This window comes from Ochotona princeps, chromosome 1, assembly GCF_030435755.1.
Source record: "Ochotona princeps isolate mOchPri1 chromosome 1, mOchPri1.hap1, whole genome shotgun sequence".
Lineage (NCBI taxonomy): Eukaryota > Metazoa > Chordata > Mammalia > Lagomorpha > Ochotonidae > Ochotona > Ochotona princeps.
In genome coordinates, this window is record NC_080832.1 from 116,930,471 (window position 1) to 116,952,796 (window position 22,326).

The following is a 22,326-nucleotide window of genomic DNA, read 5'->3' on the forward strand; positions in this document are numbered from 1 at the left end:
AGGATTTAGTCACCAGGGTATCATACCGGCCCTTACTTTTTTTTTTCTTATCCTAAACTAATTTAGTTTGTTTTATTATTGCAAAGTCAAATGGAAAGAGAGAGAGGGAAAAAAAGGAAAGACAGAGACAGACAGAAATAGATAAATGGAGACAGATTTTCTATCTTCTGGTTTACTCCCCAAATGCAGTATCCACAGCCAGACCAGACAAAGCCAGGAGCTCAAATTTCTTTTCTTTCTTTCTTCCTTTTTTTTTTTTTTTGATGTAAATCCCTTTGCTTTCTTTCTTTTTTTTTTAAATTATTAATTACATTGCATTATGTGATACAGTTTTATAGGCACTGGGATTTCCCCCAACCCCTCCCCAAACCCTCCCCCCATGATAGATTCTTTCACCTTTTTGCATTACCACAGTTCAAATTCAGTTGAGATTCTTTCATTGCAAGCATCTACCAAGCATAGAGTCCAGCATCTTATTGTCCAGAGACGTTCAAGGGCTTGTTGGGGAGACCATCTCTGCTCTGAAGGTAAAGCCAGCAGACTATCATCCCAATCAATTAAAAGCCCCAACGTAACATCAGTAACAATTTATAACATTATGGACTTAATTGACATAGTATTGAGTAACCCCACACTGTGCTGCCCTCGGTTACCCACACCTTCACCTTCTGGGTCAGGATTCCCCTCTGGTCACATATGTTAAACAACAAAAAAATGCAAGTTCTTAACCACATCCTGTGACTTCTTCATTGACATTTCAATTTTAGTTTATATACAACCGGGTTCTATACACCTTAAAAAAAATGGCTATAGATTACTATTCAGCTGTCTTGTGTCTATTTTCATTATAGTATTTAGCATTTTATAGCGTTGAAGCATAATTTTGCTGAATCTGGCTATTTTTTCGGGTAGTCTAGACGGGCTTTAATTCTAACAAGACATATGTCAACAGTTTAGGTGCAGAACAGTTTTAGGAGGGATGTGCATAGAAATCTTTTGTACCCTAGTGAGGAGTAACTAATGTTTGTGTCCTGCCTAGTAAGGTATAAGTGAATCCACGCTGACCGTTTCCTGTCTGATTCTAAGCTTGTTGTTCTCTGTCTGTCTATTCTAGATTTTTTGTTTGTTTGTTTGTTTGTTTGGAGGGGTTTCCGGAGCGATCCTGATGGTCATTGCGACAGAGGGTGGGGACCCTCATTGCCAGAGAGGGTGGGGACCTTCAAATTTCAGTTCTGTTCTCACCTGTGGGTGGCCAGTGATTGAATCCAGTGCTGCCTCTAGGGGTGCGCACTAGCAGGAAGTTGGACTGTGTGCTGAGTACTGCCACGTGGGATGCAGCTTTAGCCAGTGTCGTTCTAACTGTTGGTGCCAAATGGCTGCCCTAATTTTTTTTTTTATTGACACTTAGTGGATTTCTAATTTGTTACTACATAGCTCCTTTCATGGTAGTTTCTTTCTTGAGATTTATTTTATTTATTTGAAAGGCAGAATTAGAGAGAGAGAGAGGGTGGGAAAGAGAGAGAAAGGGAGAGACATGACACAGAGATCTTCCAACCACTGGCTCACTCCACAAATGGCTACAACATGAGGGCTGGGCTGGGCTAAAGCCAGAAGCCCAGAATACATTCTGCGTCTCTCATGAGGGCAAAGTACACAAGTACTTGTGCCATCTTCTGCTACTTTCTCAGGCCACTAACAGAGAGCTGGATTAGAAGTAGATTAGTCAGTTTCTTATGACCTTTTGTGCTTCTCTGGAATTAGCAGTGAGATCTCCTTTTATCATTTTTTAAATTGATTGCATTTAATTTTGTTACAGTTTATAGGCTCTGGGATTCCTCTAACCCCTCCTCATTCCCTCCCCCCATGGTGGATTCCTCCACCTTGCTGCAATATTACAGCTCGAATCCAGTCAAGATTCTTTCATTGCAGGCATATACCAAGCATAGAGTCTAGCATCTTATTGTCCAGATACATTCAACGGTTTCTTGGGGAGACCATCTCTGGTCTGAAGGCTGAGCTGGCAGAATATCATCCCAAACACTTAAAAGCCCCAACACAACATCAACAATAATTTACAACATTATGGAGTTAATTGACATGGTATTGAGTGACTAATATGTTAAAAAATGCAAGTTCTTAATCACATCCTGTGACTACTTCATTGACATTTCAATTTTAGTTTATATACAACTGGGTTCTATAGACCCTAAAATGGCTATAGGGTACTATTCAGCTGTCTTGTGTCCTTTTATCATCTTTTAAAACAAATTTATTTATGTTTATTGGAAAATCAGATTGTACAGAAAAAAGGAAAATCAGAGAGAAATATCTTCCACTGGCTGGTTCACTCCCGAAGTGTCCACATTTGCCATAGCTGAGCTGATGTGCAGCCAGGAGCCACGAGTTTCCTCTTAGTCTCCTGCGACTGTCCTCCTCTGTTATTGCAGGACGCAATCAGGGAGCTGGATGGGAAGTGGAGCAGCTAGAACATGAACCAGAGCCTCTGTGGGATCCCTGTGTGTGCAAGGTGAGGATTTAGCCACTGGGACACCATGCTGTGTCCAGACAGACGTGCAAAATCACACCTCAGACCTGCAAAATCAGAACCTTCGCTGCCCCCCAAGCTGTCAGCAACATCTCTGCCTTCTTTCATGCCCATGTCACATAGACAGTCACATAGACAGGTGCAGGGTATATTAGCAACTCCTGGATTTCACTGTGAGCTTCAAGGAGTGAGAATCCGTGTGCTGCACCATGTGAGGCAGCAGGATCCCGGAAGGTTCCGTGTGCTCAGCTGTGGCCTTTTCCTGAACCTTCCTCCTGGGCTGCTCCCCAGGAGAGAGGACACTGTGTGTCTCCAATGTCCTGTGTCATCACTGACCACCTGTGCCCTTTATTTCCTTCCTGATGGAAAACCATGGATGTAGGCTTGGGCACTCAGCACAGGCTGAGGCCCAGGTGGGAGTCCTGTCTCCCCTCCTGCTGCCAGAGTGTGCCCTGGGGGCGACGCTGTCAGCACCAATCTGGGCCACACGCTGATCTGGCCACTCCAGACTGTCCAGCCTCCTAGTGACCATGGAATCCCCTCTGCACATCTGAGGTCCCTGGTTCTCACAGTGAACTCAGCCCTGCAGCTGCTTTGGCTGTGGCTTCAGTTCCAAACTTATCTCTGCAGGTCCCATGTCTTGGTCCTGTGCATGCTCTCAGCATAGCCACTCACTTCCTGGTTGCCCCATCTCTGCTCCTGACTGCAAAAATTTAGTCCATGTGGAGCCACCTCCCCAGTGTGTCTCCCACACAGACATTTCCCTTTAGCCCCTGATTCATGGTCACTGCCAGCCCTGCAGTGTCACTCAATTCTCAGCAACACCCTGGCTACCGTTGCTAATGCACTGAATGCCTGGGTGGTCCCTCCTGGGATCCACCCTTGTTGGTCACCCTCTCATGATGCCATCCCCCACTGGCATGGCATGAAGCCCTGAATGTCCTCCTTGCCTCCTCCTTCTCATTCCCTGGATGCAGGCCACAGGAAGTGCTGTGCATCCATCTGCAGAAGGATCCAGAACCTCATCTCTCCCACTCTGCCCACACCCACCACAGTGACTGGCATCCCTGCCTGGACACAGCAGAAGCCCCTAGAACTCTGTCTCCAGCCTCGCAGTCTCTCAGCCCTGTCCTCACACAGCAGCCATGGTGGTCCCTGGACAGGAGAAGGTGCACATGTCCCTCCTCTGCTCAGAGCTGTTTCATGGCTCCCACCTCACTCAGAGCCAGGGCTGAGACTTACAGTGTGTTTGAGGCCTGCTGGATGGTGGTGCCCGACCCAGCCTTCCTGACTCTGTGTGTAGTCTCGCTCATGCCCAGGGCATTTGCACTGCCCATTCCCCTGCCTGCACAGCACCTGCCCAGACACTTTTGCTGGTGACTTATTGTGTCCTTCCAACCTTCCTCAGGGTCACCTCCTCAGGGCAGTGAAAGCTGACCATGATGGTGAGACAGCCAGCAGCCCCAGCTCTCACACCAACTCTGGACCACCTTGCCCAGCACTGGATCTGACCCACAGTAATGTGAACTTGTTGCACCTGTCCCTCCCAGACCTTGCAGCTTCATTAGTGGAGCTGAGACAGAGGCCAACTGTGGCCGCTGCAGAGCGGCGTCCTCTCCTGTTGGTGTCCATGTGGCCTGTGCTTTCTCACAAGTGTCCTCTGCCCTCCTGCCTCCCTCCCTCCCACACTGCTTCCTGGATTCACAGACATGAAGGCTACCAGTGCTCGCACACAGGAAGAGCAGGTGCAATCAGCCAACGACATTATGAAACAAAATAGACACAGGAAGACGGGAGCCCAGAACTGAACTCAAGTGTGAATTTTAACTATCTTGGCCCCATGTAGCCTCCACTGCCTCAGATCTGTGAGACAAGGCAGGGCTAACTATGACTGAGTCCTGTGATGGCAGGTGTTGGTGCGCACATCTTACCAGAGAGACCAGGATATTGTGGCAGCCGAGCTGAGTCAGCAGTAACCACGACAAAGACTGTCTTGGGACCAACTGGGCACAACCCTGTTCTCACCCAGGGCCTCCCAGCCTTTCCTGTCCCACCTGCAGTGGACTCAACAAGGAAACACCGGATTCTGGAAGGTTCTTGGTGCTTCTGCTTTTTTCTCTGTCTTATTTTTGGAATTTCCTTTTAATTTTCTCATGAACCACTCATGATTGGACTTGGAAAAAAGTGAATTGTTCTTCAGATCTGCACAGGAAGGATGAAGCTGCAGCAGGTGCACCTGCCTTGAGACAGGGATGGAGGCACCCACGCTGGGCTGAGAGGGCCAGGCTCCCACCTCACACTGTGCCCACAGCAACACACTCAGATGCCTGTGCAGGAAGGGAGGGCGGGGCTTTTTTTTTTTTTAAAGATTTATTTATTTTTATCGGAAAGGCAGAAAGGCGGATATACAGAGAGGAGGAGAGACAGAGAGGAAGATCTCTGATGATTCACTCCCCAAGTGAGCCGCAACGGCCGGTGCTGCGCCAATCCAAAGCCAGGAGCAAGATGCTCTTCTGGGTCTGCCACACGGGTGCAGGGTCCCAAGGTTTTGGGCTGTCCTTGACAGCTTTCCCAGGCCACAAGCAGGGAGCTGGATTGGAAGTGGGGCCGCTGGGACTAGAACCGGCGCCCATATGGTATCCCAGTACATGCAAGGTGAGGACTTTAACCACTATTCTATCCTGCCGGGCCCGAGGGCAGGGCTTTTAAAAGACACCAAGATGGGGACTTAGGCAAGGTTCTATCCCTCAGTCCCAAACAAGGCAATTGTCTCACACTACAGAAACAATGTGAGAAATTGCACTACACATGGGGACAGGAAAAGCTCTGCACACATGAAGATGTGCAAATATGGGCCCACAGCCATGGCTTAGCAGCTAAAGTTCTTGTCTTGAATGCGTTGGAATCCCATATGGACACCTGTTATTATATTGGTATCGCCGCTTTCCATCCAGTTCCCTGCTTTTCCTGGAAAAGCAGTCAAGGACGGCCCAAAGCTTTAGAACCCTGCACCCAAGTGGGAGACCTGGAAGACTCCTGGCTTCATATTGGTGCAGCTATGGCCTTTGAGGTCACTTGGAGAGTGAATCATTGGATGGAAGATATTTCTCTGTCTCTCCTCCTCTATATATATATCTGACTAAGCAATAAAAATAAATAAATCCTTTTTTTTTTTAAGATTTATTTTATTTTTATTACAAAGTCAGATATACTGAGAGGAGGAGAGACAGTGGAATTGCCGGGATTAGAACCAGCGGCCATATGGGATCAAGGCAAGGACCTTAGCCACTAGGCCACACTGCCGAGCCCAATAAATAAATCTTTAAAAAAAAAAAGAAAATGTGCAAATGCAAGGAATCCCCAGCGCCTCTGTCCCCTCAGACCTGCTCCTCTAACCATCCAGTTCCTCCAGGTTTCACCTTTCAAGCTGTGAGAGAGCAGTCAGAGCCCTGGGCACTGTCCCCACCTGGGAGAACCAATCAGGACTTGGTGAGAGCCCTGGGGGTGTAGCTGAGGGAGGAGCTACAGGGTGGGGCAGGGCAGCTTCTCCATGGACATCTGACTATGGCAAGGGCTTTGGGGATTGCCCCACCTCCAAATGCACCCCAGTGCTTACTTGCAGCCTTAGTGTAGCTCCCCCCTTTCCCACCTGTGACAGAAAATAGCTCGTGACAGGCAGGGAGAAGGCAGGGGCTGAGGACTGGTTCATCTCAGAGAAGTTTCTAGAATTGTGGCTACAGACCCAGGAGAAGGTGCTTGAGGTGTGTCCTCAGCTGGGACTTTCCCCTGACCCGGGGCTACTGGAACTCAGGTCCTGGTGATCAGAGTCATCCTCATGGAGTATGCATGCTTCACCTTCACTTGTGCATTACACCAGAGCCAGTGTGAGCACCCAGGGCCCAGCTGGGGGAGCTGGTGTGTGTTCATGGTGCTTCCAGGGTTGAGGGAAGGAGGACCTTCTCTCCAGGGGACAGGAGACTCAGACCCAGCCCTCACCCTGACCTACCTGAGATCTTCCTCCTCCTCCTCCTCATCATCACAGCAATGACCACAGCTCCAATGAACAATACTGCCAGGAGGACCAGGCCAGTGACGACTCCCCACAGGGGCACAGTGGGCTGAGGAGGCTCTGAGAGGGAAGGGAGAATAGGGAGACTCTGATCCCTGGTCTCAGCCCTGCCCCTGCTGAAGGCTCTGCCTCCCTGCCCTCCTTACCCCATCTCAGGGTGAGGGGCTCAGGCAGCCCCTCATGGTCCACGTGGCATGTGTATCTCTGCTCCTCTCCAGAAGGCACCAGCACAGCTGCCCACTTCTGGAAGGTTCCATCCCCTGCAGGCCTGGTCTCCACCAGCTCCATGTCCTGGGTCAGGTCCTCCCCATCTCGGTGCCAGGTGAGTGTGATGTCCTTGGGATAGAAGCCCAGGGCCCAGCACCTCAGGGTGGCCTTCTGGTCAGAGACTGGGTGGTGGGTCACGTGTGCTGTGGGTGGGTCTGAGGGGAGATTTGGACAATTCATGTTCTTCACGTTCTTCATCAGACACCAAAGCTGCACTCAGTGTCCATCCTGAGAGTGGAGAGGAGGACAGGGATGGGGGAGCAGTGCTGGCCTGGATAAAGACAATGGGATCATCTGTTGTCTGCAAAGATGTAGAATCAGGTATGGTTCAGGCTAGGAGGCCACAGGTCTCTGATGGGGTGAAAGGGATTTGGTGTTGTTCTGAGTGGAGGCAGAGAGACTGAGAAACCCTGGAGTGAATCCTCCCAGTGCCTTGGCTTGAGGTTGGGGACAGGCCTGGTAGGGATCACAGCTCACAGAACCCAGTGGGAGTCCAGGGCACTAAGAGGATTCTTTTCAGAATTCTATGTCTGCACAATTCAGATCCCTCTTCCACACTGAGGGAATGGCCGGTATCTGTCTCTGGCCCCAAAGTCCAGGAGGACATCCCTGCTGTGGCCATGAGGAGAGGAGGACACAGTCCTGGGTCCCACTTTCCTCCCCTCCTCCACAGCCTCAGCCCCAGCCCTTGGGGAGGTTGGCAAGAGCAGCCCCTACAAGCCTTGCACACCTGAACACTGCAGGGTCTCCTTCCCCAACTCCAGGAATCTGTGCAGTGACTTCATGCACTCCCCCTCCAGGTAAGATCTGTATCTTTCAGCTTCACCTGTCACTTCCCACTTGTGCTTGGTGATCTGAGCTGCCATGTCGGCTGCAGTCCAGGTGCGCAGGTCCTCATTCAGGGCAATGTAGTCAGCGCCATCATAGGCCCACTGCCAGTACCCGAGGAGGAGGCGCCGATCTGTCCCAACCTCGCAGCCATACATCTTCTGGAGTGTGTGAGAGCCTGTCACCAGTCCAAGGTCAGCCCCGGCCACGCAGCTCCGCTCCCACCCTCACCGACCCGCGGGGATTTTGTAGAAACCGAAAATGAAACCCGGGAGTGTCCTGTAGGCTCCTCCCAGCCTAGGGTCTCCGCGGGGCGTGCAGTCTCAGTGTGGGGAGACTTTGGCCCTGGGGACATGGAGTGACCTGGGTGCATGTGGGGAGGGGTCGCCTTACTCACCGGCCTCGCTTTGGTTGTAGTAGCCGCGCAGGGTGTTCAGGTACAGATGGGTCAAGTGTGTCTGCTCTTTACCCTGCCATGTGTGCCTGTCCACGTACTCCTGCTCCACCTGCTGCATCCACGGGGCCTGTGGTTCTGCCCGCGGGTTCTCGGCATCGCTGTCGAAGCGCCCTAGCTGCGTGTCGTCCAAGTAGCCCACGGCGATGACATGGGGCTCCCCGGGGCTGGGCCGGGACACTCCGGTGATGAAATACATCAGGGAGTGGGAACCTGGAGGGAGAGAACGGCTTAGACCCGGACCTTGGAGATATTCCCGGGATTTTTGTTTGTGGAGGCTGCAGGGAAGGAAGGGTCCTTGGAATTGCTAAGCAGTAAAGGGGCGGAGGGGAAGGTTCTGAGTGAGGGGAGGGCGCGACGGACTGAAGTGGGGGCATCTGCTCCCGGGGTGGCACAGAGGCCTGTCCCCGGGGTCCTGTGTGCCCTCCCCGCGCTCCCCTCGCTCCTGCCCCGCAGAGCCCGTCTCCCTCCCAACCAGCTCTCACGCTGCCCGGTCTCAGTCAGGGTCAGGGCCCTTGCGAGCAGCAGGAGGAGGATTTGGGGCGTCCTGGACCCCATCCTGAGGGTCTGGGGAAGACTGATCTCCCGCCTGAGGGCTCCAACTTTAAAATCAGTATGGGAGTGACTGCGCTGATTGGCTCTTCCGAAAACCGCTTGTCCAATGGGAGTGTTGGCAGTGCTGTGTCCCAAATGTTTTGGCAAAAGATCTGACTCCCTTGTGATTGGGAACTTGACTTTGGACTCCACAAGGCTGGGCTTCCCCAGCCCAGATCTGCCCTGGGACTGCGTCACTGAGAGCCACCCTGGGTATCTGAGCCTTTTATCCCAGGTTTGCACTAACACCTGGCACAGAAGCTCCTTCTGCACTGTCTTCCTGAGACAGAGTCAGTGACTAAGTCAGTGGTTCTTAGACATTTTGGTTTCAGGATGTTTATGCTCTACAGAATTAGTGATGACCCCAAACAGAAAGAGAAGTTGGATTATGTGTACCAATAGTTCAAATTCAGAAGTAGCTTTCATCCTGTCACAAGAAAGAGGCTCAGGTGAGAGAGAAGGGTGAAGCTTTCCAGGTCCAAGCTGGCGCTGTCGTTAGAGGAGTGCTAGGGAGCGCCCAAGCCGGGGTGGAGATGCGCTGCTGCCTTCAGCGCCCTGGCGCGCTCTCCTTGGTTTAAACGCGCTGCTGAGGTGGCACCGAGCCCCTTCTATAGATCTTTCAGACTAATGTTTAGTTGGTTTAGTTAATGATTAGGAAAAACTTCACACTCAAAGAAATGAAGACGTTTAACGTGGGCTTGGCAAAATATTAAGTGAATTTTGCTCCTAAAGTGTATTTAACGTTGGTAAGCGAGAAGGTGTGAAGTCTATTCTTCCTGAAACGTGAGGTCAACGTGCATGATGGCCGTTCCCGGCTGGTCTCCGTTACCGTTAGGTCCTGCGTGAAGGCATGTCCACACCCGCCGGACTGATGTGAAGTTGCCACAGTGTATTTCACTGCACTTTTGCCTACTCTGAATCAGTATACTTCCTTGAGCTAAATCTTTTTACAGCCACAGGAAGGAATAGCATTGAGTGTGGGTTTTTTTTTTTAATTGTAGTCCTAAGCCATGAATTATTTGTGCTCTAACAAGGGAAATGGAACTATTGAACTTGATGAAAGTAAAGGTTACTATGTACTATTTATTTATTTATTTATTTATTTATTTATTTTTGAGCAAAATGGGCTGCTCTTAAGACTGTGGTCAGGACTGCAAACACTTTGGGTAATTTGCATATCACTGGTTTTAAAAGTGTTCTTTCACACTTTTTTCCAAGAGTTTTCTCTTGGAAATGTGAATGCTGTAACAGGGCAGCATCCCTCCTGGCTGTGGCAGCGCTGTGTGTCCTGCTCTCTGTAATGGACTTAGGACAGGAAGCCCTTACCTGTCTCAGTACTCTATGCTCCGAACCACGAACCTGAACACCCGTTTTGTGAGGAAGCACAGTCCAGCTCTTGGCAGAAGGGCTGTTGTCTGTGAGCCATCCCAGTGCACTAGCTTGGTGGTGGTGTCCTGTCTACTCCAGAGCCCAGGCAAGTGTCAGGGAGGTCTGCTGAACCCTGTCTTGAGGTTTCCAGTGTGACAATATCAGAGGAGGGGTCGGGGGGCACCTGTGCCTTTTAGTGAGTGGTGGGCCCAGTGGTGCCAAGTCAGGGCCATGTCCCCCCAGGACAGCGGTGAACATCACCAGGCCAGGAGGTAGTTCCTCTCCAGATGGTTCTTGTCCTTGTTTTTACTGCCCAGTGATTACATGTGGCTGTCCCTCTGGTGTCTCAGGAAGGCAGATCCTGAAATTTTGATGAAACAGGATTATTTTTCTCCCATAGAGACAAGGTTTTATAACTTAGTCAAGGAAGTTGGATGGCGATTGGTAAAAGACAAAGCTCATAAAAAGGCTAATGTTACATCTCAGGTTTCATGGCTTAAAATCTTCAGAGGTTTGGGATATAGAAATTTCCATGGCAATTCCTATAGGGTATGGGGTTGACAGTGTGAAAATGGAGCTGGGTTTGGTTCCTCCGACTACCGGGGACCCCTCGTGTGCTCCCTGCTTGGTTACACTGCAGTGAACACACACAGTCCAAGGGGAGGGCCTCACTGTTCCTCACGGGTGCCGAGGCAGTTTTGTGTTCAGCAGCTGGGGTGTCTGTGCTGTTCCAGCTGATCCAGGGTAAGAATTGTCTTTCTTGCCAACGTTAGCTTTCACGACTTGTCTTTAAACCCTTGAACAATCTGTATACAGGTAAGCGGTTGATGACATTTTTGCTTAGGCTGAGTAGACCAACCTAGGTGGTTTTTACTTGTGTTAACTTCCAAGCCTCTACAGAGTTGTATGTAGACAGCTTTATTTCTGTGCATTAAAAATGTTCATTTAGAAAATACTTACAAAGTGAAACTGAGAGGAATACAAGTTATTTTTTATAAACATTTTGATATGCATTTTATCAAGTTTGTTAATTCACCAATTTCTTACGCTGGTTATAATCAGTACTGAATTCAAAGAGGAGAAAGCATTCAAATTACATTCACTACAAATTAACCAGACAGGAGCCACTCATATTTTTATTTTTACCATATTTTTTTTTTCCACTCCCCAAGCTGTAACACTGAACAGAACTGGAGTATTTTGTTTAGAATTTCTGGAATGTTGTTTCTTTTTTCTCTTTTTGGAATATCAATACCAGTATATTGCTGGCAGCTACTGTATTAAACAAATAAAGTATATTTTCACTATTTAAAAGGGTCCTCTTTCCCCCTTAATGAAAATAAATAACAACTTGAGGTACCCCCCCCCAAGAAAAACAGGAGGGATTAATAGAAATCTGTCACCTTTATTCTCATGGTGGTATGCTCTCTGAAAGGTACATTAAATGCTTTTATGCTCAAGTTGGCTAGTTTAGAAATCTTTATAGGAACAATCTATCAACACAGAGTACTCGGGAAAGGATAAAATATAATCCTCACTTGTTAAGGAGCACCCCACTTGCAATCTGTTGCTTTCCAGTTTTGCTCATGTTGATTGATAAACTTGTCTGTTTCAAAAGCCAATATCTGCTCAGAGGAAGGAGGAACACACAGGGAACACAATCATTGGCACTGACTGGTAATTCTCTAGCTTGTGACATGAATCCTTTAGATGAAAAGAGAGAAATTTCTGAATCTGGGATAGGCAGTGTGTTTAAGTCCTGTCAGCAGGAAGTAGTTACCCAAGATGTGATGAATTTACACTCTTTAGTTTCCCTAAGAGTGAGGGTTATAAATCTCTGAGGGAGCAATGAGATGGGACAGGCAGGTAGCTAGCTTAGTGTCATGAGTTGGAAGCCACACCTCCCCTGTCTTATATAATCCTCTGTGCCTACCAGTTAATCAAATGACCCCTTCCTCAGGGTGTTGTTCCTCTTAGCTGAGACTTAGGATATTTGTTTTATCTTATCTTTTTATTTTTAAAATAACATCTTTCCTTTCCAGGCTCATAAGAAACCTGGCAATGGGAAACGGTGCCTTCTTTCTTCTCATGGACAAAGGACAGACGCTCCCTGCTAGTGTGCTCAAGTGTTTGGGGTTTGCATCTCAACATGAGAGACCCAGAAGAAGCTCCTGAGTGGCTTTAGACCTGCCCAACTTTAGCCGTTTTTGCTATCTAGACAGTGAACCAGTGGATGTAAGAACTTTCTTTCTGTCTCTCTTTTGCAATTCTGCCTTTCAAATAATAACTGAAAAGAAAAAAAAACCACTTTATATTTCTCAGAAATAAGTGCATCTCTATGGGAAGACCAAAAAGAGTCTTTGAACAGACGTTGAAAAATAAGAAATATAAATGTCAGTCAAGTATTGTTGTAATTACAGTGGACAAAAGTGAGAACATGTGGTTATTAATGGGAATAAAAATGTACATCTATCAACTTTGCAAAATGAAAGTAATTGCTGAGAGTTCAAAGAGGCTTCAGACAGTTCTTATGCAATTCACATTATCATTTAATTCTATATTGGCTTAGGACAGGGAAAATATACTGTCATGAATGTTGAGAGGTTTAGAAATTGAAAAACGAATTTCTAAAGATGGTTTGTAAAACAGTTTAACAATTTAAAAATGCACCTGTTTTGTTGCATGCAATTCAGTTTGAGATTTTTTTCCCTGAGGTTATAATACATATCTCAAATAGATATATATTTTGAATATTTCTTGAATTGTGGTTTATAAAGTCAAATAGCTAGACAGAATCTAAGTGCTTTAATTAATATAATGATTATAGCTAGGAATAGTGGAACACTTCCTGTAGTTCAAAAAAAAATCCATGAGGGGTCTTGCCTGTGCATTAGGTGAGGCTCAGTGAGCACCAGAGGAAGAGGTCCTTGGCCCAACCTGCACGGTAGGTGCTATTGCAGGGTGCGAGCGAGATCACACCAGACATGTCTAAGGCTTATTAAGGAGTCTTTATTAACCAAGCTTGGTGATAATAGAGCACAATAGCAAATCACAAGTCCATACAGCAATCCAACCAATCATAATCCCCAAAGGAACAAATGGTCATTATCCTTAAGTCCATCCATTAAGCCGAAGACCTATGTCCCAGCTTCCCCAACAATGTAAGTTATCCTAAGAGACATGCAACAAATAACCTGGACACACTTCCAAAGCTGCAGACATTCACCTTTCCCTGGCTTCTCTGCCCACATTCCACTACTGCTAGGCCTCACCTCTCCTGGAACTCCTGACAGCACATAAACCAGAAACAACATTATTATAACCATTGCTCCATCTAAGCAGTACAAAGGGACCATGCTCAGGGGATTACCTGTCCTGGGTCAGCCAAGAGTCAAGGTGCCAGAGTAATGGAAGCACCTGGCCAGAAACAGAGTGAGAGCCCCTGCTTCATGGGCCTTTTAAAGGGGCTTGTGAGGGGAGTGGTTACACGACAATGCGATACCGTCCCCTCTCAGTTGATAGGTGAATCTCAGGTGGGCAGGAGCAAATACCTAAGTGTTGTGGGCTAAGGAGTTGATTAGTGCTCATTGGGATGGCAGGAACAGGAACTGGGCTTGTAGCTAAAAATGCCTAGACTAATTGGACTTGTCTGCATCCAATATCCTGGTTAATTAGGACATGGGTAAGTGGTTGAGGATGGAATTATCATTCTGTTGCTGTTAGGACCCACCTTCAGGACAGAGGATAGGGGACCCAGCCATATTTCATTTGTCCACTGTCAATGGGTGCTGGCTATCACTGGCTGCACCCCACAATAGTGCTAAGTGTGAGACCTGGATGTGGAGGGTCTGGCAGGGCCTGGGTCTTGGGCTTGTCTGTGAAAACTGGTCCTCCTCAGTGGAAAAGACAGAGCAGTGGATGGCTGGCCCTGATGCACATTGAGAATATGGCAGCTCACTGGGGCCTGCAGTGGTTATCTGTACCCTAGAAGAGGAAGAAAAACAGAATAAATTGGACGACTACCTCAGTCAAAGGATGACGACAAATATCTGGCCGAATGGAGACTCTAAGTTTGACTTTGTTAGCTAATGGATATTGGCAGGATTTCCTCAACCTTTGATTGGCAAAATCAACAGCGTTTCAGAATTTTCAAAACCACTAGACCAGAACACTTTGAGCATGCACCACACAAGACCCTGTGTTGATATCGGGTGACTGCTCCCCATTCCTGGGTAATGGGACACTTGTGAGGCTGAGTATTGCTTCTCTGCTTGTATTTCCCCTCTCCCAGAAAAAGGAAGTAATAGAAAATTTGGAAATGATGATCACACTCACTTTTACCTAACTCACAATCCTTCCCACCCTGATCAATAATGTAAACATCATCAAGAAGAAAAAAGAAAAATAAATGTAAAAAAAGCAAAAAAGAAAGAAAAAGCATGAAGAACCCAGTGTATGATCTTTTTGTGCAGATGAGGAAAGGGAAACCTGTTGTGGGCTAAGGAGTTGATTAGTGCTCATTGGCCTGAGCAGGAACAGGAACTGGGCTTGTGGCTAAAAACACCTAGACTAATTAGACTCATCTATAACCAATTTCCTGGCTAAATTAGGACGAGGTGGGGGGAGGAGATTATATAAGGAGAGGTGGAGGAGCAATAAAGAGAGACTTCATAGAGACTTCCACCATCACTGGTCTCCTGTTGGTGCTTCATTCCCAGATCCTCTCCCTGTCCACGTTACTGACTCTGCTGGCTGGAACAAAATGGTGCCCAATGTGGGGCATGGCATGAGGGACAATCTGAGGGATCCCTGGACCTACAAAGGTAAGCTTAAAATTAAAAATTATTGTAGGGGCATAAGTAACTTCATCCTCAGACCCTTTCCCTGTCCTAGGGCACAAGGGACAATCTGAGGGACCCCTGGAACTCTGGAGGGGCATAAATGATTTCATCCCCAGACCTTCTCCCTGTCTTGGGTAAGAGGGATAATGTGAAGGACCTCGGAAATCTGGAGGTAAGCTTAGAATTAAATATTTTGCAGGGGCATAAGTAAAACTTATCGTGGGACAAGAACTGCTAAAGTGCAGATGATTAAGGAAATCAGAGATCTGCTGCAGTCACAAGGCACTGACTTTAAGCTGAAGGCTTTGCAGAAGTTCATTGAAACTGTCTGCAATGTATCCCCATGGTTTGCTCTCCTTGTAGCCACCTTTTTCCTCTGGTGCTTGGTAAAAAATGCTTTGTCATCTCCTCAAGCGCTGGTGCAACCGTTCCTTTAAAAATTATTCGTAAGAAGGGGGAGAGAGCCCCAAGCCAGAGTAGGAACACAGAGGGGACCCCAAACCAAGTTAATAAAGAAGGAACCCCAGACCAGACTAATTCTGCAGAAACAGCATGAAGAAGATTCGTGGCCCTCTTCTGAGGAGGAGGAAAGGGAAGAGGATAGAAGTGAGTTTGCCAAGGATCCTCCACCGTAGAGCATGTGCCCATAGAGTGTGTGCCAAGCAAAAATCTCTTTTGTGCTTGTTGGCCTGGGCAGGTACAGGATCTGGGCTTGTGGCTAAAAACACCTAGACTAATTGGACTCACCTGTAACCAATTTTCTGGCTAAAGTAGGACTTGGGCGGGGTGAGGTGGGGTGGGCGAAGTGTCTATAAGGAGAGGTGAAGGAACAATTAAGGGGAATTTCACAGAGACTTCTACCATCACTGGTCTCCTGTCGGTGCTTCATCCCCAGACCCTCTCCTTGTCCACATTACTGACTGTGCTGGTCGGAGCAGAAACCAGGATTGGGTAGAGAAGGTGAGAGAGCTGATGTGAAACTTGAGATTTTTCCGAGGTTGTTAGTGCATTTGCTGTTCAACAGGGAGTGGGTGTGACTCAGTAATCCAATCCAGTGAACTATTTTAGTGTCTCAGAGTTCTCTGGCAAGACAGCCAGGTGTTATGTGAGTTCACTGGCAAAATCACCCCAAGTCTGTTCATGCTTTGCATATCCAAGGTCTCTGGTGAATCATGTGTTTGGTTAGACACTGAATATGCAATGAAGAGCTTAAGTAACAAGACATATGCCCTGTCTTACAGGAGTCACCACTTTAGCACATTCTCCAATATTCCAATGATAAATATAAACTCATTGACATGAAGAAAGATTTGTGGAAACATGAAGGCAGTTATCAGATCTAACAGGGCCACTGCTACTAAAATGTACCTAAAAATGTTTGTAAATATGGCATTAATGAAACATTAGAATTTCCAAAAACTTTTATACAAAAAGCAAAAAGGAATTCTTGTAAATGAAGAAATCATTGTAGGAATTTCTGATTCAGTGATGACTTGTAAGATTAAAAATGGAAAATAATGGAAAACAAGGCAAAATAACTCAGGAGAAGGCAGCAGGCTATCAATCATGGATTTACTCCCCAGCTGTAGCCAACTGCTTAGGTAGCCTTGTGCTTGGCAACTGTTAACACTGCTGGGAGAAAAGCAGCTGGTAGCTGGTGGGCATTCTGTGATTGCTTAATGCCAACCCTGTGTTAACTATACCAGTGTGCCAACAGTTTCTTACTTTATTATTTCTATTTATTTTTAAAGATGCAGGAAAGGCAGGAGACACCAGGCCACAGCATGCCACCCTGACTCCCAAGTATGACATGCACCGTATGGCAGGAGGGCTTTAGATTGTCTAGAGAAGGAGGTTGGTCTGGGCATGGGCTTGAGTGAGGGCCACTGAGGGTATGGTGAGGAGTGATTTTTGGATACTTGCATAGACCAGGTCATTGCACTTGCATGAAGGTGAAAAAGCTGAGACAGTAGGGTTTAGAGGGGGAGAGACTGAGGGCTTGTGTGAGTCAGGCAGAGCACCCACCCAGGTGCGACACCTGGATTCAGTAAGTAACATCATCCCATGCTCATTGACATATAGGAATGCTGGGGCTGGTGGGCATGCCTGACTGGCATAGGCCGTAGTACCCACCTGCGAGTTTGAATCAGGGAGTAAGCAATGTCAGCCTGGTCCAGAGCACCTACCAGAACAGGAAAGAACTGGATCTGGGGGCAGATTCTGTAAGGGACTTGTGGGTTTGCACCTGTGGAACTGTAATACCAGTTTACGTGAAGAGCTGGGGGTAGTGACTGGTTGAGCCAGGCTAAATTGTGGAACTCACAATGTGTGGGAGCCGGTGCTGGGAGGAAGTTGGGCTGAACCAGTCTGCAGCATGTCCTAGACATGCAAAGGTCAGGACTGATCATGGTCAGGGCAGATTGTGCTAAGCAGGGCTGAACAGCACCTCCTGGCCTGCACAAGATCTGAGGCAGGAAGTGGGCATAGTAGGGGACTTTTGAGGAACTCCACTGCTGGGCTGAAGCTCTGAATTGTGAGCATGAGAGCCAAGGCTGGAGCTGGACTAAGCTGGGCAGTGCTGCAGCACCCACTGGCATGTGGGCGGGCTGGGTCTGGGGGTAAGCAGGACCTGGCTGGAGCTGGACTAAGCTGGACAGTGCTGCAGCACCCACTGGCATGTGGGCGGGCTGGGTCTGGGGGTAAGCAGGACCTGGCTGCTGGGATGCAGCACCTGCTGGCACTTCCAAGAGCCAGAAAGGGTGCTAGACAGTTTGGGCTACAATGCAGCATCTGTTGGTTGACATGAGAGCTGGGTCTGGGAGTGGTCCAGGATGGATAGGCTGTAGCACCCATCAAGCAGACCTGGAATGGTGAGTTTGACCTATAGAGGCATGGGTGCTCAACTCTCCCAGCAGGGTCGAGCACCCATGGCTGCTGGGGAGACCCAGGCTGGGCATTGCAGGCACCAACATTGTTGGGCAAAGCCCGTGTGCCGCCTGGCAATGTACTTTGGAATCTTGGGGGTGTGGGTTTACAGGGAATCTGAGAGATGGCACAGGTGTGGATTAACAAAGACCTTATGGTCAGGTCCAGGTAAGGAATGAGTTCTCTAGAACTTCCATGGACAAGGCCACTCTACTTAAAGGGCTAAAACTTGGAACCTACCAAGCAGCATGAGAAGTGGGAACAGGTTCTGTGAGGCTAAGCCATGAAGTTGACAAATAAGTGAGTAAATCAGGTCTGAGAGTAGAATCTGTAGGGGAGTATGTGGGCTCATCCATGTTGAACAGCAATCTCTTGGCATGCGCAAGAACTGTGGCTGGAACTAGGCCTGGTTGGGTGCTCCGACCAGCAGAGTCAGTAATGTGGACAGGAAGAGGGTCTGGGGATGAAGCACTGACAGGAGACCAGTGATGGTAGAAGTCTTTCCAAAGTCTTTATTGCTCCTTCACCTCTCCTTATATACTCTTCCCCCAGTCCTAATTTAACCAGGATATTGGACACAGATGAGTCCAATTAGTCCAGGTGTTTTTAGCTACAAGCCCAGATACTGTTCCTGCCCTGGCCAACGAGCATTAAGCAACTCCTTAGCCCACAACAATTGGGGAGCTAAGGGAGCTTCTGGCTGGGCTGTAATTCCCATCGGTGAATGTAATTGGTAGATTTTGTGCAGTGTGCTGGGCTGCACATGGCTACAATCTCCCTCTGCATGGGTGTGACCTGGGTCTGGGGAGGTTCTGGCTGGGCTACATTCAAGCACCCACTGATACTCATGAGAGTCAGGGTGGGTGTAGAACAGGCTGGGCTATATCTCAGCTTCTGCTGAACCATGTGAGAGCTGTGTCTTGGTACGGACCAGTGTAGATGGGCTGCAGCAACTAATAGTAAGAACTGGAAAGGGTATGGGCCGATTGGGCGAGGACACTGTTTCTGCCAGGAGAACAGGTGGACAGTCAACCTGGGCCAGAGACTCACCAGTATGTGCAAGATCTGCCACTGGGAGGAGACTGGATAGAGGAGCTTGGTGAACTCTTTTGTCAGGATGCAGTCTCTGCTGGTAAGTGCAAGAACCAAGGCAAGGAGCAGCCCAAACCCAACCAGATTACAGTACCTGCCAGCATACATGTGGGTCAGGTTAGAGGTTGGGCCAGGCCAGGCCAGTTCATAACAACAACTGGCAGAGCCTAGAACCAAGACAATGTGCAGGGAGGCCAGGTCCAGCCACAACGCCAGCCAGTTTATGCTCAAGGCAGGACTGGAAGCTTACTGGGAAAGGCTAGGCTACAGCACCAACCAGCACAAGCTGAACCTGGGGACAGATTGGATCTAACTAGGTTGAGGTATCCATTGGTGGATACCAAGGAAGGATGAGTCATGTCAGTCTGGAGGCAGTGGGTGTTCAGTCCATGAGTCCCAGGGGTTGGGGATCCAAAAAAACCTGGGTCTCCTGGTCTAGGTCATTGGGCCTGGCCTGTGTGGTGGAGGCCAGCTCCATGGTCCCCAGGGGTGGGGATTTAGGTGGGACCTGGGTCTCCAGTGGGTCCTTTTCCTTGGTTTGCCTACACAGAGGGTGCTGGATTCCCTGAGCCCCTGGGGCAGGGGACATAGAGGGTCATGGGTTGTTAGGTCTGTCTGTATTGTGGGGCTTGGACCCATTAATCTTGGCGCTGTGAGTCTGGGGTCCAGCAGGTTCTGGGCTGCATGGTCCAGGGCCATGGGGTCACCTGCAAGGTTGTTGCTTGATCTGTGAGTCCCAGGGGTGGGGGTTTGGCATGGCCCAGGTTGCCTGGCTCAGGTCCATGAGCCCACCTAGGAGAACTGGTCCTCCTCAATATAGAGGATGGAGTGCTGAATGGCAGACCATGGTGCACATGGAAGACATTGTAGCTCATTGGGGCCTGCAGAGGACATCTGGTACCAGAGCAGAGAATGGAGAACAGAGCATATGGACAGCTACCCCAGCCAAATGATGACAGCAAATATCTGGGTGATTGGAGACTATAAGGTCGATGGTGTCAGCCAATGGACAATGGAAGTGATTCCTCATCCATAAATCGGCAAGATCAACAGTATTTTGATACTATTGCATCCACCTGGGCAGAACCTTTGGAACATGTGCTATTGTGACTCTGTCTTGATATCAGGTGGCCCTTCCCCATCTTCGGATACTAGGATGTTTGGGAGGCCAGGTATGGCCTATCCCTATATCTCCCATCCCTCAGAAATGGGAAGAAATAGAAAACTTGGAAACAATGATCACACCCACTTCTCCCTAACCCTAGATCCTTCCCACCCTGATCAACTATGTAAACATCGTCTACAAATAAAAAAAGACAAAATAAAATTTATAAAGACACTGTGTTAAGAACTACTCACCTTCTAGTAAAAAAGAATCTTTGTACCTTTAAACATTTGGAATAAGTTGATTATCGTTTTTTTCTTTCAGAAATATAGATATGGAAAAAATTGCAACAACTATAATCTAAACTTATTCTATTCTACTTTATTTTTATGGGCAGGAACTATTGTGGATAATTACTTTCATTAAAATAGTATATTTTCATTGATCTTTAGAAAAAAAGAAAAGATACCCCAGCCTTATGTGTCCTGTTTTCCAACCAAAGATAAATAAATATTGGTCCCTGTCTTATAAGGCCATAATGTTGGATTTGCATTGTAAGAAGGGACAGGTGAGCAGACAGAATGGAAACCTAACAACAACTGATGAAGATGGGAAATCACAGCATCTTCCTTGTTGCTAACCCTACAATCTGAACTTTGGGAAAGACTGGGGGAAACACAGAAAATAACCTTCTGGTAAACAGTCCCAGAAGCAGGGCAAGAGTATGGTAGGTCTGAAAATGCATATTTTGATCCACGGAGCCTTGCCCTGTGTGGGGTCTGATGGATCCTTCTAAGCATGTGAGATAAAAAGCGAGGGAGACCTCTTGCTCAGGAATCAGCTGGTCTCCTCATTTCTTCACACTGTAGGGACAGAACAAAGACACAAACACTTTCAGATGCTGATGGCAGGAAGAATCCAGGGAGCTCCTGAAGTCACAGTGGTGGCATCCTGAGCAAACCTTTTCTTGCTGAGTCCCATAGAGGCAGCTGTCACACTAAAGAAAGATAGAATCATGAGCAAATTCAGATGGTTCTCTAAAGTGGTGACCCGAGCATCCCACTGTACAGGATGTCCAGATCCGGGGAATCACTTTAGCCCAGTCTTGTTTTCTCGGTCTCACCGCCCTCTCCCACTGAGACCCTCCAGGTCCCACCTGTATTAGCTGTGTCTCTACACATCAGAGTCCTGGGCACTGTCACTGCCTGTGGTGGGACAAACAATCACCAGAGAGATTAGAGGAATTACAGGGTTGGGTGAGCTCTCCCATGGACTGTGTCCACACGGTCCCAGGGTGTTAGGGATCACCCCCTTCCTGAGTGTAGCTCCCTGCTTCTCTACCTGTTGGAAGGAAATACCCTGTGAGAGATCAGTGAGGAACAAGGGCTGTGACACTCTAAACACCTTGTTAAGACCCAGGGAGGTTTCTTACAGGCCTGTGCCTCTAGACCTAGGCCAAGATGAAGACACCCAAGGAAAGCAGGTGTAAGGGGATCAGGCCAACTTTCCTTCTGGTGTGTTTTTGGGTGGGACCTTCGGCTGATGGGATTCAGGTCCCAGTCACTATGGTCACCAGAGTGGTAACTTAGCCCTTTCTTTTTTAAATAATTAAAAATATATTTTTTATATTATTTACATAGATGAGAGGGATTCATCCTGTGTGAATCTCCAATTAGGGTGGGAAAGGTCGAGGTATGGTGGAAGTTAGGTGAGACAAATCCTTCAATTTTTTTTTCTCATTTTACTCAGGGAGGCAGGAATGAAGAGAGCCACTTCTTTATTTTTTTAAAACTTGTCAGCATGTAAACCTGTGTTATTAAGTCAAGCTAAATCCAAGACATTTGAAGATGTTTGCTTTCAACTAGCTTGCTTGCAATCTTTTTAAGATTTTTTGGCTATGTCTCTAAATTTCATATCTAAATCCAAGAATTCTCAGCCCCACAGGCTGTTATATTAAACATCATCCTGATTCACGAATTTATTTGCTATCTAGAGTATTACAGTACTCTAAAAACTGTCCCCACTGCCAGTCTTATTAAAGTATTAGGTAATCATTTGCATGTTCTTCATAGTAGTTAAGCGAAAAATAAATTTGTATTGTTTTATCTGCCTTAATTTCTTTTTATCATTTCCGACTCAAAGCAGTGGTTGTCAAATTGTGTGTTGCAGTTCCCATTACATCCCCCAGATGATCTCAAGGAATGTATTATGAAAGAGCGTGTCAAACAGATATGGCTC

General features: G+C 47.7%; 1 protein-coding gene across 10 annotated transcripts in view; it reads right to left on the reverse strand.

Annotated features, from left to right (window-relative positions):
* Nucleotides 1–22,326, reverse strand: part of LOC101523895 (patr class I histocompatibility antigen, A-2 alpha chain-like) — a 426,293-nt gene that overhangs the window by 319,613 nt on the left and 84,354 nt on the right. For 2 of the 10 annotated variants that reach the window (XM_058666525.1, XM_058666518.1), the window contains exons 1-4: nt 8,649–8,735; nt 8,107–8,376; nt 7,612–7,887; nt 6,761–7,036 (exon numbers count right to left, since the gene is read on the reverse strand). The exons of 6 other annotated variants lie outside the window; for them this stretch is intronic. In XM_058666525.1, coding sequence (XP_058522508.1) covers nt 6,761–7,036; nt 7,612–7,887; nt 8,107–8,376; nt 8,649–8,721 — 895 coding nt within the window. In that variant the 5' untranslated portion in view covers nt 8,722–8,735. Of the gene's footprint in view, nt 1–5,964; nt 6,012–6,161; nt 6,195–6,551; nt 6,675–6,760; nt 7,037–7,611; nt 7,888–8,106; nt 8,377–8,648; nt 8,736–22,326 lie in introns of those variants that run through there. 2 more of the 10 variants (XM_012930691.2, XM_058666628.1) reach the window with 2 other exon arrangements.